Source organism: Hipposideros armiger, unplaced genomic scaffold, assembly GCF_001890085.2.
Source record: "Hipposideros armiger isolate ML-2016 unplaced genomic scaffold, ASM189008v1 scaffold_0, whole genome shotgun sequence".
In the NCBI taxonomy this organism is placed as follows: domain Eukaryota; kingdom Metazoa; phylum Chordata; class Mammalia; order Chiroptera; family Hipposideridae; genus Hipposideros; species Hipposideros armiger.
In genome coordinates, this window is record NW_017731350.1 from 7,697,850 (window position 1) to 7,719,093 (window position 21,244).

At 35.3% G+C, this 21,244-nt stretch overlaps 1 protein-coding gene across 9 annotated transcripts in view; it reads left to right on the forward strand.

Annotated features, from left to right (window-relative positions):
- The window catches only part of PUM2 (pumilio RNA binding family member 2), a 95,625-nt gene that overhangs the window by 56,997 nt on the left and 17,384 nt on the right, over positions 1-21,244 (forward strand). For 6 of the 9 annotated variants that reach the window (XM_019652688.1, XM_019652607.1, XM_019652768.1 and 3 more), the window contains 3 exons: positions 4,776-4,919; positions 5,008-5,298; positions 9,465-9,701. In XM_019652688.1, coding sequence (XP_019508233.1) covers positions 4,776-4,919; positions 5,008-5,298; positions 9,465-9,701 — 672 coding nt within the window. The remainder of the gene's footprint in view (positions 1-4,775; positions 4,920-5,007; positions 5,299-9,464; positions 9,702-21,244) is intronic. The other 3 variants (XM_019652996.1, XM_019653071.1, XM_019653145.1) reach the window with 1 other exon arrangement.

Here is a 21,244-nt window from a genome sequence, read left to right on the forward strand (position 1 = left end):
CTGCAACCTATGCCGTCGCCGGCGACTCACGGCAGCCCAGCTCCAGGTCGAGCTGTTGTTCAGCATCTTAGCTGTGGAGGGCAGTGTCACACCCTCATATGTGGGATCCGAACCGGGGCCCTCTGGCATCTCAAGCCAGTTCTTAACCAACTGAGCCACTCGGCCGGCCCCATCTGTCGTTTTTTAGTGTTGTATGTTCTATCTTTTTTCCTCTGCCATCTCCTTCCCTACAAATACTCCTGATCTGCCTCTTCATCCTAAAAAACTTTCTCTACTGTGCTCCTCCCTTGGACTGCTTGTCAAAACTTTCATTCTACCCCACACTACTTTTAAGTCCTCCCTCCATGATTCCTTTTACAGTAGCTCTAATATTAACTCAGTGACAATTGCAAAATATGAGCTCCTCTCTATCTATATTTTTCTCAATTCTTTGTTGTATTTCACCCTATTGAGTAAAGCCACCTATCTGCAACCAGTCCGTCTCTACTACCACTTCTGTGATATTTTACTCTCCTTGCTTTCTCACCTTTCTCATTGCTTTTTACCAGTGAGTCTGCAAATAAATATTAGTTAATGTTTTTGTTAAGTCTTTTGGATATAAACATTAATTTAAAAACCTTCTGTTAACCAGCAGCATAATGTTTGCAAATAAAAGACTTTAAAGATTATTTATAGTAGTGGCAAATATCTAGGAATAAACCTAACCAAAATTACGCATAATTTCTGTGGGAAACAGCTTTGTTTAGACATTAAAGTACATCTAAATAAACAGATACCATTGGACAACTCAGTATTTTGAACATGTCAGTTCTCCCCATATTAACTTGTAGTTTCAATGCGTTCACAATAAAAAATCCTAAAAGATTCTTTCTGTGTTATTTTTACAGCTCATACTAAAATTTAATGAAAACGCAAAGGATTGAAATTAGCCAAAACATTCTTACAGAAAAAAATGAATAGAAGGGATTCCCTGTGTTCTGATTTACTTTAGAATAATATTTTCTCTAAAGCTGCAATTAAATTACTACATGGAGACAAACATACCAGTGCAACAGAATAGAGCCCCCAAAAGTGAGATTCCCAAAAGAAATGGACAACTAATTAATAGCAAAGGAAACAGTACAAAGCAGTAGGGAGGAATGACTCGTTTTATAAATAAATGAAATACAGTTAGTTTACTCTTGAACAACACAGGGATTAGGTGTGCGACCCCCTGTCCATTCGAAAACCCGAGTATAACAAGTCAGCCCTCCAGCATACATAATTCCCACCCACGTATTGGAAATACCAAAAAAGTTGGTTATTTGGGAAACAAAATGAAATTGAACCCCTGCCCTACCCTGTGTTCAATAATCAACTTTATTTGGACTTTAGACCCAACTGTGAAAAATGGAATTTTAAAGCTATTAGAAGATAACACAAGGAAATTTTGTTAATGAAAGTAAAGGAAATAATAAATTTAACCCCATTACCTCAGAAATTGCCGTAGAAGAAGAAACTTGCAATACATTAAAACAGTGAAAGACAGGGATCCAGAATACATAAAGAATTATAAATTAATAAGAAAAGGCAGCCCAATAGGAAAATGGGTGAAAGAGACTTGAACAGGCATTTCCTAAGAGGAAATCCAAATGCCCAGTTAACATATGAAAAGATGCTCAGCCTCCTTAGTTATGGAAAAAGAAAATCAAAACCACAAGAAAATACTTCTGCAAACCTGCCAGATTGACCAAATTTTTAAAAGTCTGACAACATCAAGTATTATTAGTCATGGAGCAGTGGGAGTTTTAATAACAAGGTGGTAAAAATGTAAATTTGCACAACCTCTTTGGAAGCAGTTTAACATTATTTACCAAAGTTGAAAATAATATGCATATCCTATGACTCAGGGTGTCAACTACTATAGATACATGTTAGCTTAGGGAAATATGTACACATAATGCTCCAGGGTGCTTGTACAAATATGCTTATAGCAGCAGTGTTGGCAGTGGCCCCAAACTGGGAACAGTGTACGAGGTGTGATCGAAAAATATGGTGAATGTTTTAAGAAAAAATTTATTACAGTAAAAGACACATTGCCATTAATCCCCCTTAAAATACTCCCCCTCGCTTCAAACACACTTATCCCACGCTTGCCATTTTCTGAAGCAGTGCTGGAAATCCTTTTTCGTGAGTTTCTTTACTTAATCCTCCATCATGACAACGTTTTGTCACACATCGCTTCTGGTATGGCAGTTTCTGTCAAATAAAACCATGATGTGTCCTCATCCACCATTTTCACCAGATCTGGTACCTTGCAACTTTTAGCTCTTTCCCAAAGTCAAAACGACCACGAAAGGTAAACATTTTGAATTGATTCAGGACATCGAGGCAGCCACAACAGCGCAACTGAAGACACGAAAGAGGACTTCCAGAACTGCTGCAGAAAGTGGCAAGAATGATAGAATAAGGGTGTTCAAAGCGGGAGGGATTAATGGCAGTGTGCCTTGTACTGTAATAATTTTTTAACGTTCACCATGTTTTTTGATCACACCTCGTAAATATTGAATGAATAGATGCATTTTGGTGTCCATCCATTGAGGTCCTATACAGTAATAGAACTGGAAACTAAAATGATCTACATACAACCACATGCATGAAGCATACATAAAAAATTTTAATCCAAACCAAATGAGTTTTAGAGGGAGGCATTTATGGGTAGTGAAATAGTGTGTAACTGGAAGGAAAAGAGGAGATTGTGATAGAGTAGGGACATAGGAAAGGTGGGGTCCTGGCAGTTTTCTATTTCTTGACTTGGACGGTGGTGGTACTTTTTTGTTATAGTCATTATACTACACTTTTTTGTTCTCTGTTTTGTTTCATAGTAACATTTTTAAACACACAGTACCATGCTCTGTACTACTATGCTAGTACATTTTCTGGTTTAAGAAGAAAATTACTCTCAATAACGGTTTTCTCTGATCCCTTTTGCAACAAAACTCCTCAAAAACATTGTCTTACTTTTTTGTGGTTCCATTTTGTTTTTTAACTTTATTGGGAAGCAGTGTGTTTTTCCAGGACCCATCAGCTCCAAGTCAGGTTGTTGTTTTCAATGTAGTTGTGGAGGCGCAGCTCACTGGCCCATGTGGGAATTGAACCGGCAACCTTGGTGTTAAGAGCCTGCACTCTAACCACCTGAGCTAACCGACCGCCCCTTCCATTCTTTACTGAACTTGCCAGTTTTGCTTTCATCCCTTACTGGAATGACTTCCGATGTTGCTAACTCCATTGGTTGGTTCTCAACTCGTAATGGCTTTTAGCAGCATTTGACATTGTTGATCACTGTCTTCATTGAAATTCTTTTTTATTTGGTCTTGAAGAGACCACATTGTTCCAGTTTTCTTTCTTCCTTACTGGCTGTTCCTTCTAAGTCTCTTCCCAGGTTCCTCCTCTCTCCAACTCGTTAATGTGAAGTAAGCACCCTCAGTTCATAGACTTCCTTTTTTATTTTCTTAGTAACTTCATGCTATCTTGTAGCTTTACCATCTTTATGTTGACAACTCCCAGATTTATAACTCTAGCCTGGACCGCTCCTGAACTTTAGAATGGTATATCCTATTTGATATATCCAGTTGGATATCTAATAATCATCTCAAATTTATCACTCCATGAGTTCATTCCATGAGGTGAGGACTTCGAAGCACTGCATTCCCTCCTAGATTTTGCCCTATGTGTCTCTTCATTTGGCTCGTCCTCCTAATTTATGTCCATTAAAATAAAACTGTAATTGTAAAACAGAATTACTGTATTTAATTAAAAACCATTGCATATGAATGTATTGGTCTTAGTGTTTAAACTTAAAAGTATCAGAGGTTGCCAGCACATTTTGGTAAGTGGTTAGACTATTGAGCCTGAGTCCTTGGTACTGTACAAGGCAGCCTTTTCCAACCTGAGTTCTGGGAGAGAACTAAGCCCTATTGCTTTCCAGTGCCCCACTATACGTAGTTGACTTCTCCCCCATGAGTCTGCAGTGGTACTCATTATGTACCATCCTTGGGAGAGTTGACAAAATAGTCCCTTTACTGTTCAAAATAGTCATTTTCTGTTCTGTGGTTCAGATGAGGCATCCCCACTCAGAAAGACTGCTAAGAGCTAATAAACACTGTCCTATAGTTCAGAATAATGTAGATCGTCACCTGCCTTGTGTTCAGGGCTATATAAAAAAAAAAATGTCTGCATGATTTTTATTCAAACTGTAGCTCGAGAACCTTTACAAATAGACTGTTACCTTATGGTTTTATGGTATCTGTTTATATAATGATTTAAGTTTTTAAAGGATGCCTAGAAATGAAAATCTAAGGGAATGCTGTTAATGAGTCACTTGGTTTAGAACTTAACTAAAAATGCATAATAAACATTTCTTTATAAATTTCTTTCTCACTTAGTCTTTCTATTCATCCTCTCAGAACTGACTCAAAACATGGAAATGTTTTTTTTAATATCAGCTCTTGCCTATAATTTGTTTGTCAAGGAACACACCTCATCGTTTTGTGGTCCATACGTGAAAAGCATCTCTTTTAAAATTTGCCTACGCTCTATTACATTTTCATATATTTAGTAGTATTTTCTCAAATGTGTTTGCTTTTCCTATGGTAACTATTTACGGGTTTTATATTAATAGTGTACAATAGCTGTGTTTTCTGATTGATTAAAACACAGATGCAGAGGAAAATAGACATGCATATTTTCTATAATAAATGTTTTCATTAGTAAACATTTATTTTAATATTATCTAGGCTATCAAGTACTAGCTCCAACTGCCTATTATGATCAGACTGGTGCCTTAGTGGTTGGCCCCGGAGCAAGAACTGGCCTTGGAGCTCCAGTTCGATTAATGGCTCCAACACCTGTTTTAATTAGTTCAGCAGCAGCACAAGCTGGTAAGTTGTAACTGGTGTTTGAGATAATTTAAAAATAGAGAATCATTTTCTGGATAGTTTTAAGAAGTATCTGAAATTTATTTTGCAGCAGCGGCAGCAGCAGCAGGAGGAACTGCAAATAGTCTTACAGGCAGCACAAATGGTCTATTTCGGCCAATTGGCACTCAGCCACCACAGCAGCAGCAGCAGCAGCAGCAGCCAAGCAGTAATCTGCAGTCTAATTCATTTTACGGGAGCACTTCTTTGACTAATAGCTCCCAGAGCAGTTCTTTATTTTCTCACGGACCTGGCCAACCTGGAAGTACATCTCTTGGCTTTGGAAGCAGTAGCTCTTTGGGTGCTGCTATAGGCTCAGCCCTCAGTGGATTTGGTTCATCAGGTAAGTTTCTTTTTAAGATAAGTGTACTCTGCTAAGTGGATATGAGGTATATGTATGTTTTTAATATTAAGATAGGCAATAATAAATAGCTTGTAGTGTAGAAAGGACAGGATTAAAACACCGGCTTACTGGTCTAATTTTGTAGAAGAAAAATTGCCTCCCTCAAGTCCTTAAACATCTATGCATGTTTAACTCATTTCAAGCAGCCCATCCTTTTCTCAAAGACGCATTCTCCCCTGGCTTTAAGAATTGTATTATTGTAATTTTTGTTTTAGTAAGGTTTGTTTGGAGCAATATGTTTTATGCTAATTACTAGCTCCTCCTTATTCTCTACATAATATTAATGTTTGAGGAAGTAAATATTTTTGCCATCTTAAATGTATGATGTTTTAAAATCAATATAATTGTCTTTGTGTCAGAGGGTTTATTCTTATTAAATGCTAGTGGTTCATTATGGTCTTTTTTATTTGGCATAATATATAAAAATAAAATATAATGAAATATTCTAAACAGAAGCCCCTAAGAAACTACCAGTATGCTTATCTTTAATTTAGATTAAATAATTTAGCCTTTATCACTAAAAATTGATTTAAAAGGATGTTTTCCCCCATATCCTAATTTTCTATATAATACTTAAATCCAAATGTTAAATAGCTTCACAAAATAAATAATTTGCCCACATAAACTGATTTTGTAACTAAGGAAGAACTAAGTGAAATCAGAAGAGGCCACTGTTGACACCTTGTGTGCTCTGAAGTTTCCACGGTATTTAGGAAACACTAGGGAAAAAACGGCTTACCCCCGATCTTTGGTACAGTTGGCAGCCTTTTCTTCATGAAGGGCAGGGCTAGAAAAATCTCCGGATGCATCTCAAGAGATGTTCTATTTCTGTAATGTCCTGGAATCTTTAATATCTGCTTCTCATCTGTTTTCCTACCACATTAAGTTATTCTTTTCTGGTGTGGAAAATGGCAGAACTAACGTGTTGTTATTAATATGCTTACTAGTATTCTAAGGAAATGTCTTCTAAACTTCTAATATTTATAAGAGGATGGTCTAGAATAGCTATCAACTTTAGATGCAGAATGCTTTTTTGTTATAATGAAATACAGTAGGTAAAATACCATACTTGCCTAACAAAATTACCTTAAGAATAGGCACAAGAATTTCTAAGGGAAAATCTAATGAACATGGAGACTGTTCAGTCTTTTTATTTAATTTTCCTACTTGCATTTTTTCCATTCATTTTGGAGTGTAGTATTTTTATCTCCAGTCCAAGCACTCCCATAAGACTCATTTTTTTGTTTCTAACACTATTGACAAGCATTTCCCCCAAATAATCCTAAATATGCTGCAAAAAACAAATCAAAGAACATATACCTTAAAAATAAAACAAACTTTGTGGAAATAGTTTCCAAACTATAGATTATACACCCTAAATAATCCAGGGGGAAAAAAGAACTTTGGTAAACCGTGTGTTCCCTTTTCAAATAAAATGTGTTACTAATGATCTGGTATAGATTTCTAGGCCCCCTTACGCAATTCTTCCAAATACCCATTTGTCTCATTGTTTTGACGAGCTTTTCCCTGCATTCAGGAACTGGTTGGCATGAGTATTTTGTTTTCTACAAATGTCACCTGTACATGCCTCTTTCCCCAAAACTCATCTTCATGCCTCCCTTATTTATAAGTATTGCTTACTCAATTCTGATTTCCAGTCTGGGGTACCTCTGCTTCGTCTTGCTTCAGAGGATATTAACAATTGCCAGCCCTGAATGCCAGTAAATAGTCGATCATCTTCTCCCTCCTCTTGGACATTTTGTGAGAATTCATTCAAGTGCTACACCTATGTACTCTTACAACAAATCTGCCGTTGCCATTTGACATTCTGGCAGTTCCATGCCTATATGAAACATAGGATGTACTGTGGTGATATGCACATTTACACACAGTAAAATACACAGTCCACCCTCTCACCTATATGATGAAGTTATTAATGCTTAACAGTGTTAAATACCCTAATTTATAACACAGTAGACTAGGAAAGCTTAACCATTGTATATAGTTATTAAATCATCCTTTAGTGATGACCCATAATTTAGAAAATGCTGTTACAATTGAAAGCTTGTAATTTAACATTTTATACACAGTTGATAAATGATTAGTGACTCCATTGTCTGTCTAGCTTCTTAGATATTTTAGATAGACTTCGTTTCATATTTCATAGTCATACTGTTGCAAATAATTTAGGCATATAGTAAAATTTAAGGAACCAATTTGTTTATGTTAAAAGTAAAGCTATTTCTGAATTACTTTTAAATGTTTGGCTTGGCTTTTCCTTTTTTTGGAGGAAAATAACATTGCATGTGTGAAAGCTATGGTTTATTTGCCAGGGGATGATAGTGCTACTGCTCTCATTACAGAGCTGTTGTCTTTTTCTTTGCCAGTTAAATTATTTCTTAAATAAATAGGACTTTAAAATGTAGCCATGTCTTAGAAAAATCACTTTGACAGTGTCCTTTTAAATTAGCATAGTTAATGTAGCATACATTGACAATTTTGCCAAAACCAACTCAAGAAGAGCTATTTACTACATTAATGTTTATCTGTTTCTGCTTTTAAAATGCATATAGTTACCTAGTATTTCCCTATTATATGATTTCTTAAAATGAAAAATTTCAATAAAACATCAGTCTTTCAAAAACTGCACTGGCTGGTATAAAAGGTTGAATAGTGTTATAATATTTTGCCTAATACAATAGCGTAAGCCTGCTATTTTTTCTTTATAGAATTTTGAATATGGCAAAAACCAATGTAATTAAGTTTCCTATCTGTATTATAAGCTTGACTTGGTCCTCCCATCATGTGCGCTGCTTAATTTTTCTCTTTAATCCATACTCTATGGCCTACTTAAAATTGACTTGCAATTAGAAAACCAAGACCTAATAGAAATTTAAAATTCTCTTGAAACAAATCATCATATTGGTCCGAATATCGATCATGTCCTTAAAAATGTGACAGGTGAAGAAAAGTAAATGAAATTCCCTTTGATGTAAAAGGCATTTGGTTTGAAAAGGCAGTACTTAGAAATAGGAAAGAAACATACGTGGAAATATGAACTCTAAATGAGACTTCAGAGTTGGGAGTTTGGGACAGCCCTTTTAAAGACTTGGTAAAGAATTTGATTATCCAGATGTGTTTTAACAGCCAGATCTTGGATTGCTCTTCTGAGCATGCATACATAGCGACATGGTAATGTGATTCTATTCTTCTATGGGTTTGTGGAATACAAAAGGAAAAAAGGACTAGAAGGTTAATAGTTGAATTTGGAACGAAGTACTAAGAATTCAGTATGTATTACAATAAGAGATGTGATATAAAATACTTAAATCTTTAAGGCTGATCAGTCTTCACTTGAGTAAGGGGCTAACGAGGCCAGTAATAAAATCTTAGGAATGGAAGACCCTGAGGGGTAAGTGAAAGCTTGCTTTTGGTGTGAGAACAGTAATGAGAGCTCTATTTTCTAAAAGAAAGTTGAGTTTTTTCACATATATTTTGTAATTTGTTGAAAGATAAGGAGGATATATAGTGTGAAAAGTACTGAGGAATAAACTGCCATCTATGTATTTTGCAACTGACTAATATTCGGGCCAATATGGACTTAAAGTACTATGTTTGAACACAAGGTAGAAGCCAAATGTGAAGGATGAGGGAAACTTATTAATCTCCTATTTATCAATATATTCTTTTCTTGGCATAGAGTTGAAGTCTAAGAAACTGGTTTCAGAGATTAGGACACTACGAAAATTTAACCTTATTGGAATTTATTCTCTAGCATATCATAAAGCAGACAATTTACGATTCCAGGGTTTATAAATCATACCAGGGTATTAAAGCACAGTGATCATATGTGTCAGTGGTAAATATGTGTGGATTAATGAACATATGACTGCTCTGTTAAGTATTTGGTTACTTTATTGGGGTGCATTTATACCCTTTTATGATTAGTAAGTTAGTATATATAGTTATCACAGTAATTATCTTCTCCATAATGTTTCTAAAAATAATTATTGTGATCACTTCTGTTATTTCCCAGCAAGAGTTGGGGATAGGTTTTATTCAGTTAACACTGTATGTAATTAGGGTTTTTTTTATTTCTTCTTCAGTTGGCAGTTCTGCAAGTAGTAGTGCCACAAGGAGAGAGTCTCTATCTACTAGCTCTGACTTGTACAAAAGATCTAGTAGCAGCCTAGCAGCCATAGGGCAACCATTTTACAATAGTCTGGGATTTTCCTCCTCTCCAAGTCCAATAGGCATGCCTCTGCCAAGCCAAACTCCAGGACATTCACTTACGCCACCGCCATCACTTTCATCACATGGATCCTCATCCAGTTTGCATTTAGGTAAAAAAAAAACCCAAACCCCTTTTTATTTGTATGTGTACATGTACGTGTGTTTGTGTGTGTGTTGATAATATATGTAAAATATTTAATGTTGGATAAAACATGCCAAATTGCTTTTGCTTTTAGATATTAGCCTTTTGAAAAAGTTCTGTTGTGAAAATTTTAAGTGAGGGTCTAATGTACAGTAAGGTAAAGACCCCTATTGTATCTTGTGTTCCTTTTATGAAATACAGTGGTGTGTTTTTTCTTGTCTGTGCTTTTGATTTGTGTGTGTTTTAGATCATCTGAAAAGTCAACTATACATGATAGTGAAGAAATTGCACTATCAAAAGTTTTTCCACACCAGAAGAAAAACATGAGTCACATATTTATCTAACTTTAAATAATTTAGTTTAGTATAATGGTTTTTGCTTTGGCCTTTGAGTGCCTGCCCAATTTATCAAAAGATTATGAATTTAGTATGTTTGTGAGTTAGAGAATCTTAAGGGTTTGGTCCATATATTTCTTTTACTTTTAAATATGCTGTTAAGAAAAGAAAAATGGTTTAGGCTTATTGTACCCTTGAAGCTTGAGCATTTAAAAATTTTTGTTTATATCTGAATATTAAAATTGCCCCACCTTAAGATTTTTTAATTAGTGATTACCTTGTTCCCTCTCTGGAAACTGTTCATTCATGTAGTTAACAATATATTTTGAAGGGTTTTTTTATATCAGAGACTATGTATGAATCTCTGAAAGTATTTCATTAAAATTAGATTTAAAATTTTTGTAATCCTAGTTACTTCAACTAAAACTAAGAGTGGGATTCTGTTGCTGATTTCTGTGTGCTTGGAAAGATTTAAATCAGCTTGCTATTTTAAAAGTATTGTAAGCAGATACAAGTTAGTAATTGTGTTTGACCCCTCCTTCCCCATCATACGGGTATAGCTATATTTTTCTAAACCTCAATATTCAGTAAATGTCCATGTAACAAAGGTATCTTTTGCAATAATTGTCATTTAGAATTATGTCATTGCAAAGTGGCTAGATTCCTTTTTTAAAGACTGGTCCTCCACCCCAAATTGTGGGCCTTTGCTCTTTTAGGGATATTGAATAATATATATATAATGAAATATATATTAATTTATTCAGGTGGGGTCCTGTGATCTGCTTTGCAGCAGGATTTGTGTAAACTTGCCAGTTTTGAGTCTAACACCTTCCTTCATTTATCGTCTTTTCATAGTGCAGGAGCCTACTCAGTTCCTGATTCCTGTTGTTTCTGTTCAGACCTACTTCCACCCCTACCCCCCACCCCCAGTATAAGACATGCCTCTGAAACTTGGAAATGGACACAAAAATTTGAAACATAACAAACCTAAGAATAGACCTTTCATAATAGTTTTATGTTTTATTCGTTAAGATTATATTTGTTATGTCTTGTCATTTTTTTCATAGGTAAGTTTGAGATCAGGTTCCTGTCAACTGTTACTGCTTTTGTTGTGCTTCAGAGCCTGTATAAATGGCTTTAATTATTCTACATATATTGCTTAGAAACTGGATTATAAATGGCTTTTTAGATGTCTCTATAATTAAACATACATATATAGCTTTAGACTATAAAGAACCCTGCCGTATAGATACTTAGGGAAGGAATTCTAGTCAATTATGAGAAATACTCATCACTTGGGCCAGCAGTTCTACGTTATCCTGATACTTTTGCCCATAGTTAAACTCTTAGTTTAGCTTCATCTTGAAACCTGCTATTTCAGTGCGCCTCTGGTTGGGATTATCTGTAGATTATTTTCTTTTGTGGTCTCCAGTTCCCTTTAGCTTCAGTTGTAGTGTGAGTGGCAGTGTTACAAGGAATAGATCCTGCTGGGTTGAAAATAATTTAGTAAATTTCATAAATTTGCTCTTTGCATAGTGTCCATGGAAATAATCCTTCACTTTCCTGTGATTCAATCATGATGCAAAATTTATGCTCTCATCTAAAACAATGTTTTGAATTGTATATCCTCGAGGTAGATTTCTTTGTGAATCAAGTTATTAAGGTTAATGATTTATAAACTATGGAAATGAATTTGCATATCCATTTTAAAAATAATTTTACTGAGGTCACACATGAGTATAATATCATGAGATAGAGATAAGTTTTCAGTTTCATTAGAATTGGTTGGAATTAGTTCCCGCTTATTTTCTCGTGAGATTTAAGACATATAATTGTAGTTATTGCTAGGTCTTGATATATACATTCTGAATTATTGGATAAAATATATTAGTTAACTTTTTCTGTTTTTAACCAGTTTTCCCTTTGCTCGTGCTACTTATTTTGATTCACAGAAAAAGCCTAACAGCAACATTGCTTCTTCTGGCTTTCGGAAAAAGATGTTTCATTTTCAAAATAGTTGTTATTTGATTAACACAATATTTTTAGCAGAATGAGTAGTAGTAGTTAGTCCCTTTTTAATTAAAGAACAAATGTTTCAGTTGATACGTTTTTATTTTTTTATTTTTTGTAAACAAATTTTTCTGTTAGGATTTACAATCTTGTTACTTTTTTAATATATTGAAGTCAAGAACATAAAAAAATAATTTCATGCTTCCGTTTTCTTGTATGAAATGTCTAAAAGAGAGTCCTTTTTTAAAAGCAGTTATAACCACAGTATTATTATCATACCTTTTAAAATTAATGATTTCTCATTAATTTACCTATTTGACTTAAATGTCTTTTTACAGTTGTGTTGTTTGAATCAGGGTCTAAATAAAGGTCCATACTTGGCATTTGTTTGATATGCCTTTTAATAGGGAACCATTTCCCTTTCATCTTTTTTTTTTTCCATGTATTTGTTGAAGAAACTTGATCCTGTTGAATTTCCCACATTCTTGATTTTGCTTATTGCTTCCGCATGGTAATGTTTAACATGTTCCTCTGTTTTCTGTATTTTCTGTAAAATGGAATGAAAACCTAGAGCTTGGTCTGGTGGTGGTTGTTTGGTTTGTTGGTTTCAGCAAAATGTGGTTCTCTGCTCCTTCTGTTGCACCTTCTCAGGAGACACGTTTCTGGTTGTCGCCATTGTAAGGTTGTCAGGCTGACCATTGCCTAAATATTTCTTCAGAGGTTGCAGAATGGTGATATTGTTAATTCTGTCATTCCTTCTGAATTTATTAGATGGAAGTTTTCTATAAAAAAGAACTTTTCCTCATCAATTGTGAGGTTACCCTGAAACATAGTTCATGTAGGAGTCAGGATAATGGCTTGATTTCTTTTCCTTTATTTTCTAACTATGAGAATGACTTGATGCCCTAGCAAATTCTGAAGGTGACTCATGATTTTTAAATCATCGTTACATGTAAATTGATGGATTTTAAGATAGTTGATATGTTACAATCCATTGCAGTCTGAGAGACATCAATTTTATACCTTTTTTTAATCCTAAAGCTTTTTACTATCTTTGGCCATTTGGGGAGCCGGTTCAGATTGGCTCCCATGTTGACTTCAACTCTTTAAAAGCAGCGCTTAAATTACCCCCAGAGAAACAGGTGTGAAAAGAACAAGGAAAGAACTTTAATGGTTTTTATCTTGAAATGCAAAGAACAGTGTCAGATTCTGAACATCAGATTCAGTATTGGCTACTAAGTGAATTATTTTCTCATGTTATTTTGATCTGTAGAGATGGAAAAATATCTTCTACCTGCAGTTGTTACTTTAATCATTTTCTCTGATAGAAGTCAGCATGTTACTTCAACATGCTTCGCTCCCCATGAAAGAACATTAAATACTTCCAGAATTATTTTATTCTACCTGGATCTAGCTAACTAATTCTTTATTTCATTGTGTCCTTTCTTTTTCTTCTTTTAGTAAACCTTTAAAATATATTAGTGATTTCTGATTTACTCTGCTCTTTATTTTCATAGTACTTAGATATGGAACTTATTGTGTATAAAGCAGTATTCTGTATTTTTAACTTAGGACATGACTAACGGATTTTTCCCTTGTACCTTTTCATTTTTTAACTTTTTTTTTCCCTAAGAAAAGGATACTTTTTATAACATTTTCTCTCCTAATCACAGCAAATTTTAAGTATAGGCAGGATTACAGTAACATTTAGGATCATTTTTTCCTGTTAAGTAGTTACTTAAATTTGCTGTGTTAAAATTGCTGACCTTTGGCAGATTTAGTCAGCTGCTTCTCTTAGAATGAAATGTTAAAGAATTAAAACAAGTATGGTCAAATTGGTTGTAAGGCTATATGTCCAGTTTTTCTGAGTTTCATATATGGACCTTAAAGCAGAAAACAATATAATTTTTTGAAGCTTTCATTGAAAGTACTATTATCCTTTAAGTAATAAGTCCCCTATAACCAAATAGCATTTGATAGTTTCTAAAGCACCTTCACGTTCATCATTTCATTTCATCCTAATTGTTAACATAGACTGGCTGAGTGATATGCCCATTAAAGATGAGAAAATTATAGGTCATGTGAGCCCAAGAGAGTTGCCAAAACCAGTAAGTGAAAGAATTGAGGCTAGAACAGAGTTCTGACTGCTGATACTGTCCTTGCTTTTTCTGTTATTGCTATTCTGTAACGAACTGAACAATTTTACAAAGTGTATAATAGCAGTATTCTAATCAGCTTCTCAGAAACAGTTTATCTCACCATGGCATACGTTATGTTTTTTAAAGTTGTATTTAAGATTACCAGACTTCCAGATCCCTTTCTCAATTTGTTATTCTTGAGATTTATAGAAAAGTTCTTGTTTAGACATTTTTAAAGTCCAAATATATTATCTACTCCATGAAATAAGAATGTGTTAATCATAAGACAGGTGTCTCAGGGACTATCTACAGGACAGCATATCCAGCCTTCAACAGAATATTATTTACAGATTTTCATGGTGGTGTAAATTTAAGCTCTGCTTCAACCCTTTGGTGTGTCTAAGTCATTTATTTGTTGATGGATATGAAATATATTGTGAAGAATTTCTAAAATTATTGAGTGGAAGAATTTCTTTTATGTTTTGTTTCTGTACACAAATTTATTGATCTTAGTTCTATTTTGGGGTCAGAATGATTTTCACTCTTATGGTTTACTCATTATTCTTTAATAACATCTGTGCTTTTGTGATTCTAATGACTGAGAACGTTTTCACCAGTTCAGTTAAGCTAATCTCAGATCTAGAAAATACTTGATGATCTGATTCAGTGGTTCAACATCAGAATCACTTTTGCAGTGCTTGTTTAAAATACCTAGTATGAGGTGGTGAACAATTTGAAATGTGTGGCAACAGTTTTTGCTTGTCACAAAGATTGTGGGATTCTATTGACATTAAAGATTCTATTAACATTTAGCAGCCATATACAAACTTTTCATAGCAGAAAAAGTATTAGCTCACTGAAATTTCTAATAGCACCCACAGAGAGAGAGATGCCTTGGAAAGAAATAATTCATAATTTACATACGACTTATTCTATTTGACACTTCCCTTTTAACTCACAATTCCTGGATCCCTTGTGTGTTCATAGGAGCCTTTGACCTTGTCCCTCATCATCTCCCAAATGCATTTTTTTCTTCATACGTACTGTACTTCCATTGACCTGAACTTTGCTTGCCGTCGAATATTTTAAATTTTTGAGGGAAAGCTTACAGGATGAGAGACAGAAAATAGAACAGTCTGATCTCTTTTTGTATATTTTTAAATGCTTTTTTCCTTTGATGCATATTTTGTAGATTAGAGCTTTTTCTTCCTTTAATTTTTCTGACTGTAGTTCTGTGTGTCATTATTTACTGTCATTTTATAGCTTTCCCTTTTATTCATTGTCCCTACATTTCTTTCACATTTACATTTCAGCTCCTTGCTCAACTGTTTTTCTACCTTTGTCTTCTTACTGAGATAGCAAATAATGTGCCTTAATTCTTTTAATCTACCAGGAATTCACCTAGAATTTACATCATTGCACTATTTATACAGTAAGTAATATACATTAAGTAAACGTAGAATCAAAAAAATAGCTCTTAAAATATAAGCAGATGTTTCATGAGAGATCTGCAGCTTTAGCCAAATAACCTTTAAAAATGGAAGCAGCTTGTTTCTCGTGGGGTAACATTCAAAATTGACTTGTATCTTATATGTTGAGAATATTTTCAACATATGCAAAACTTTTGTAACATACACAGAAGTTAGTCCAGTGGAGGAAAGACAAGAGCTTTGCACCGTGAACTATAAAATATGAAACACTGACAACTTAAAGAAGACAAATAAGGACATACCATGATTGTGGTTTGAAAGACTCAGTATTATAAAGATATGAACTTTCTTTTGGATTTAGCACAATCTCAAGAATTCTTTTTAGGCTTTTTAAAGAAATTGACAGGCTGATTTGAATAGTGTAAATGGAAAAGCAGAGCTGAGAATAGTCAACACAGTCTTGAAGGTATTACGTAGTCAGAGAATGTAATAACTTAGTACAAAGCCACAGTAACTAAAATTGTGGTATTGGCACAAGGATAGATAAACAGACCAGTGGAATAGAATAGAATTTCCAGAAATAGACCTACTCGTTTAGCCACCTGATAGCGGCCAAGGTGCCACTCTGGTATATTTGAGAAGGGTGAACTTCTCAGTAAGTTGGACTGGAGCAATTGAATATCCATATGGGAGAAATGAACTTTGACTCCTTTTTTATATTACATACACACACACACACACAATTTTTATTCTTAAAGAAATTAAGTATATTATAGTTACCAATATTGTTATGTTGTTCCTTAAAAAAAAAGAAATTAAGTAACTTGGGTATAGTCATGAAGTTACTAAGGAACAAAAATTTTGAGGCCAGGTCCGTCTGTCTTGTTCTAAGATGTAAATACTGCTTTTCAAAGAATGTTTTTTTATTTCTGTCTAATGTCTATCTGAATATATAAAGGATCTTTGAATATCAGTATATTGGCATCTACCTGGTTTTTCACTTGCTAACAATTGATCTTTAATCCAAATTAAATACCTTTTCCCTCAAGGGTCTCTTAAAATATTACTAATTTTTAAATTAAAACTGATCAGATAAAGGTCTTCTTTATGTGTTATTTTAAGATATTTTAAATAAGCATAGTAATAAGCTTAATATACAGAGGGTGCCAAAAATATATATACACATTTTAAGCAAGGAAAAAACTATTAAAATTACGCTGATGATAACCACTTTGAGCACCTCTTCTAATTGCAGAAGTCAAATGTGACTTGTACTCATCTTTTGTTATTGGTATATATTGAGTATTACAATTTTAATACAGTTTTTTCCTTGCTTAAAATGTGTATTCATGTTTTTTGGCACCCTCTGTATATTGAGACCAATCCCTATTTTATGTTTATCTTTTGTGTGTAGTTTTATTGACCTCCATTTCAGAATTTTTGCTTATAAATTTATTTAGCCAATATTAAATTACTGACATTGTCAGACTCTGCTTGACAGAAGATAACAGTATTGAGGGGGGAAAAATCACCATGCCTACCCACCATCAAGTTTGTAGTTTTATGGTGAATACAGACAAGTAAATCAGCAGTGACAATATGCTGATTGTAATGCTGTTGCCTTATTGAACTTTATTTAATGATTTTATTTTCTAAAAATATAGCGATTCTTTCCATTAGAATTATTTTTCCTTCATGATTTTTTTGTACCAAACTTACCATAGACTGGATTACATGGAGTTGCTTCTGGGTTTATTGTCCCCACTAGACTAAAGCAAGAAAACCCAGACCTTTCTGCACAGCTCTAAGAGTATTCAGAGCTCAACAAATGTTTGTATAAATGAATTTAAGTGGTTTTGTTTCTTTATGCTTTATTGATGAATATGCTTTTGGACACTGGCTACTTTCTTGTTCAAAAAAAAATTACCTCCTACATAGATTTCTACATTAAAGCATTATTTGACTGTTCCCATGTGTTCTTGATCATTGTGTTAGGATAATACTCTAGAATATTGTACTTTGAAAAGTTTTATGACAGCCAGTTGTGGAGTTTTTATTTTTGCATGTGTGTGCTTTGTTGGGGGTGGAGGGTATGTATTTCTGGGTTAAATGCTTCTTTCACAGCACCTTCCCAGTTCAGCCCTCTTCCCACCATCATAACAATCCCATCAAGAGAGAGAATGAATGTGCCTATAATGTTTGTCTAGGATCAAAATTCTCAGTATTCATAATTTATGAACCAAACCTTAAGATTACATAATTGCTTCTTTTTTTAAAAGATTTTTATTGGGGAATTGGGGGAAAGGGAACAGACAAGTTGCTGTCCTTTTGTTTTTCAGTCTAGTTGTGGAGGACATTGCTTCACTGGCCCAAGTTGGTACCGTCAATGCGCTCTTCCCGGGCGAGACATATCAGTCGCTGTCTTCTGGCTGGCTGCTCACAGCGGCTGTTGGCCACTCACGCTGGCTGCTGGCTACACACAGTAGCCCATGGCAACCCACTGCAGCAGGGGCTGCAGCCTACGCCGTCGCCGGTGACTCACAGCAGCCCAGCTCCAGGTTGAGCTGTTGTTCAGCATCTTAGCTGTAGAGGGCAGCGTCACTGGCCCTCATATGTGGGATCTGAACCAGGGTCCTCTGGCATCCCAAGCCAGCTGTTAACCTTCGCGCCACTCAGCCGGCCCCATAAATGCTTCTCAGTAATCATGATTTAGAGAAAAATTACAGCTCCTACAGTTTTCCTTTGCCCCAATCAAGAAAGACAGCTGACCATGAAATCTCAGCAGGAATATTCAAAAGGAAATGCAGGCGTAGCCTGATTTATTAACTGTCACCAAAAGTATTAACCAAAGAAAGGAATTCAGGTCAAGTCTGAGAGGGTGATTTAATACATGCAGAAAAATAGTTGTGCCCATGTTTTCATATTAAGGGAGCCAGTAAAGTTCAGCCCACTACTTCTTTTTGGGGGGTTGGTAGTTTTAAAGTGTCTTCATGTTGCTTTATCACAGAGGGAGGTAGTTTTCACTAAAGATAAAAGATTCAGGCAATTTTTAAAATCATATAAAAACCTTTTTGATGGAAATTGGCAAGGTGAGTTAGTCATAGACTGTAGTGCATATGTTAAAATCGCAGTCTATTTAAATGCTCTTTGATGAATGAGGGAAGATGATTAAATATCTTTGTGCAGATGGCCTCCCCCTTCCCTTTACATTTTTTAAAAGGCTAAAAAGTAAGATTATTTAATTGCTTTTAGAAAATTACAAGCAATAGAAATGGAAACATTTTTATTTTGGTTTGTAGCTTGCATCTAATGTTTACATATTGTCATAAAACGTACAAATTAAGGTAGCACATTTGACATGTTTATGCTTTTTGCTTTTTATGTTAACCCAATAAAATCATGTGGAAGATTATACTTTTAACTAGCACCACATTTGTTTTTTAACTCATTCTTTCCCTATTAAAATTTTTGTTTATATGGCAAGTATATAGTTCATAATAATTAGAAAATTCTTATGTAGTTTATTCCCCATGTAACCTCAAGCACATCCCAGATTTAAGAATGGCATATAGCATTCAATGAGGTATAACAGTATAACTGAAAGCTTTAAGTGAATTATTCAGACATAATCGTAAAAAGAAAAAGGAAATACCCTCAGTCTAATTATTAGCTGTGTATCCTTGAATAAGATTTTTAGCTTCTCTAAGCCTATTGTTTCATAAGTAAAATGGAGATAATATCTTTGTCTCATGGGGTTGTTAAGAGAATAGTGTATATATTAGTTTTCTGGGGCTGCTGTAATAAATTATTACAAGTAGGTGGTTTAAAACAACAAATCTATTGTCTCACAGTTCTGAAGGCTAGAGGTGAAATCCAGGTGTTGGCCAGGGCCATGCTCCCTTTGAGAGCTCTAGAGGGCGATCCTTGGCTTGGAGATGCGTCATTCCGGTCTCCACCTCCACCATTACGTGGCATTCTCCCTGTGTGTCTCCTGATTTTTCTCTTGTAAGGACACCAGTTGAATGAGAGCCCAACCTAATCCAGTGTGACTTCTCTTTAACTTGATTACATCTGCAAAGACCCTATTTCCAAATAGAGTCAAATTCACATGTACCAAGAGTTAAGACTTGAACATACCTTTTGTGGAAACACAATTCAATCCAGTTATATAGTTTTTCCTCTGGTCTCCCAAAATTCATGTTTGGCCCACATGCAAAATACATTCACCCCCATCCCAGCATCCCCAAGAGTCTTAATCCATTCTACGTCAACTCAAAGTCTCAAATTTCATTCTAAACCAGGTGGGACTGTATGTGGTCTGTCCTGGGTCAAAATTCCTCTCTGTGTACGGTAGTAGGACAATCATCGGAGATACATTCCCATTCCAAAAGGGAGAAATTGGAAGGAATAAAGGGGTTCCTAGTCCTAAGCAAGTCTGAAACCCAGCCGGGGAGTTCCATTTGGTTTCAGGGCCTGAGAACAATCATCGTCGGCCGAATGTTCTGTCCTCTGGATCTGCTGGGGCAGTAGTTGCCCCACCCCCTCTGGCCTCTGCATGTATGGCTCTGTCCTCAGAGTCATTCTCCATTTTGTCCCATCTCCGTCCCTTTCAGTCCAGGCTGGCAGGGTTTTCTGTTGGTAATAAAACTCTCAAAAACATTGTTGGCCTTCCATTAATGTCAGGGAAATGTCCAGCCACATTCATTGGCTCTGTTTGCTCAGAACGCGATCTGGATAAGCCAAGCCTGTTTCAAATCTTCAAGTGCTAGCGTCTTTTGCTAAACAGGTCTTTTCTTAAAATTCTTTTCTCTCATATTACCATAAGGAACTAGTAGGAACCAGGCCACACCTGAACACTTTGCTTGGAAATCTCATCTGAATATCCCAGTTTACCCCATACGAGTTCTGCTTTCCATCCAACATAACACATTTCAGCCAGGTTTTCTGCTGCTTCGTCACAAGGATTGCCTTTCCTCCAGCTTCAGTAACATATTTCTCATTTCCTTCTGAGACCTCGCTTGGAGTATCTTTGGCACTCATTTCTACCAGCATTGTTCATGGTGATGCATGTATTCACTAAGATGATAGAAGTTTCGTTTTCGAGCACCTCACGTCTATCTGGGTCCTCACCAGATCTGCTTTTAATATCCATGTTTCTACCAAATACTCTTCAGGGCAATCTAGGCCTTTTCTGTTATGCACCTCACAATTTTTTAAACCACTACCCATTACCCAATTCCAAAGCCACTTCCACATTTTTAGATATTTGTTATAGTAGCTTCCCATTCTCAGTACCAAAATCTATATTAGTTTCCTAGGGCTGCTGTGGCAAATTACCACTGCTGAGTGGTTTAAAACAAAAGACAGACTCTCAGGAAGACAGTTCAGCGCAGTACAGAATTGTATGCAGTGTTTACTGTCTCAGTGTCCAATAAAGAATGCTCAATAAACGGTAGCTGCCTTTTTTTTTTTTTTAAAGATCTTTTTATTGGGGAACTGGGGAAAGAAACAGACAAGTTGCTGTCGTTTTGTTCTTCAGTCTAGTTGTGGAGGACATTGCTTCACTGGCCCAAGTTGGCACCATCATTGCGCTCTTCC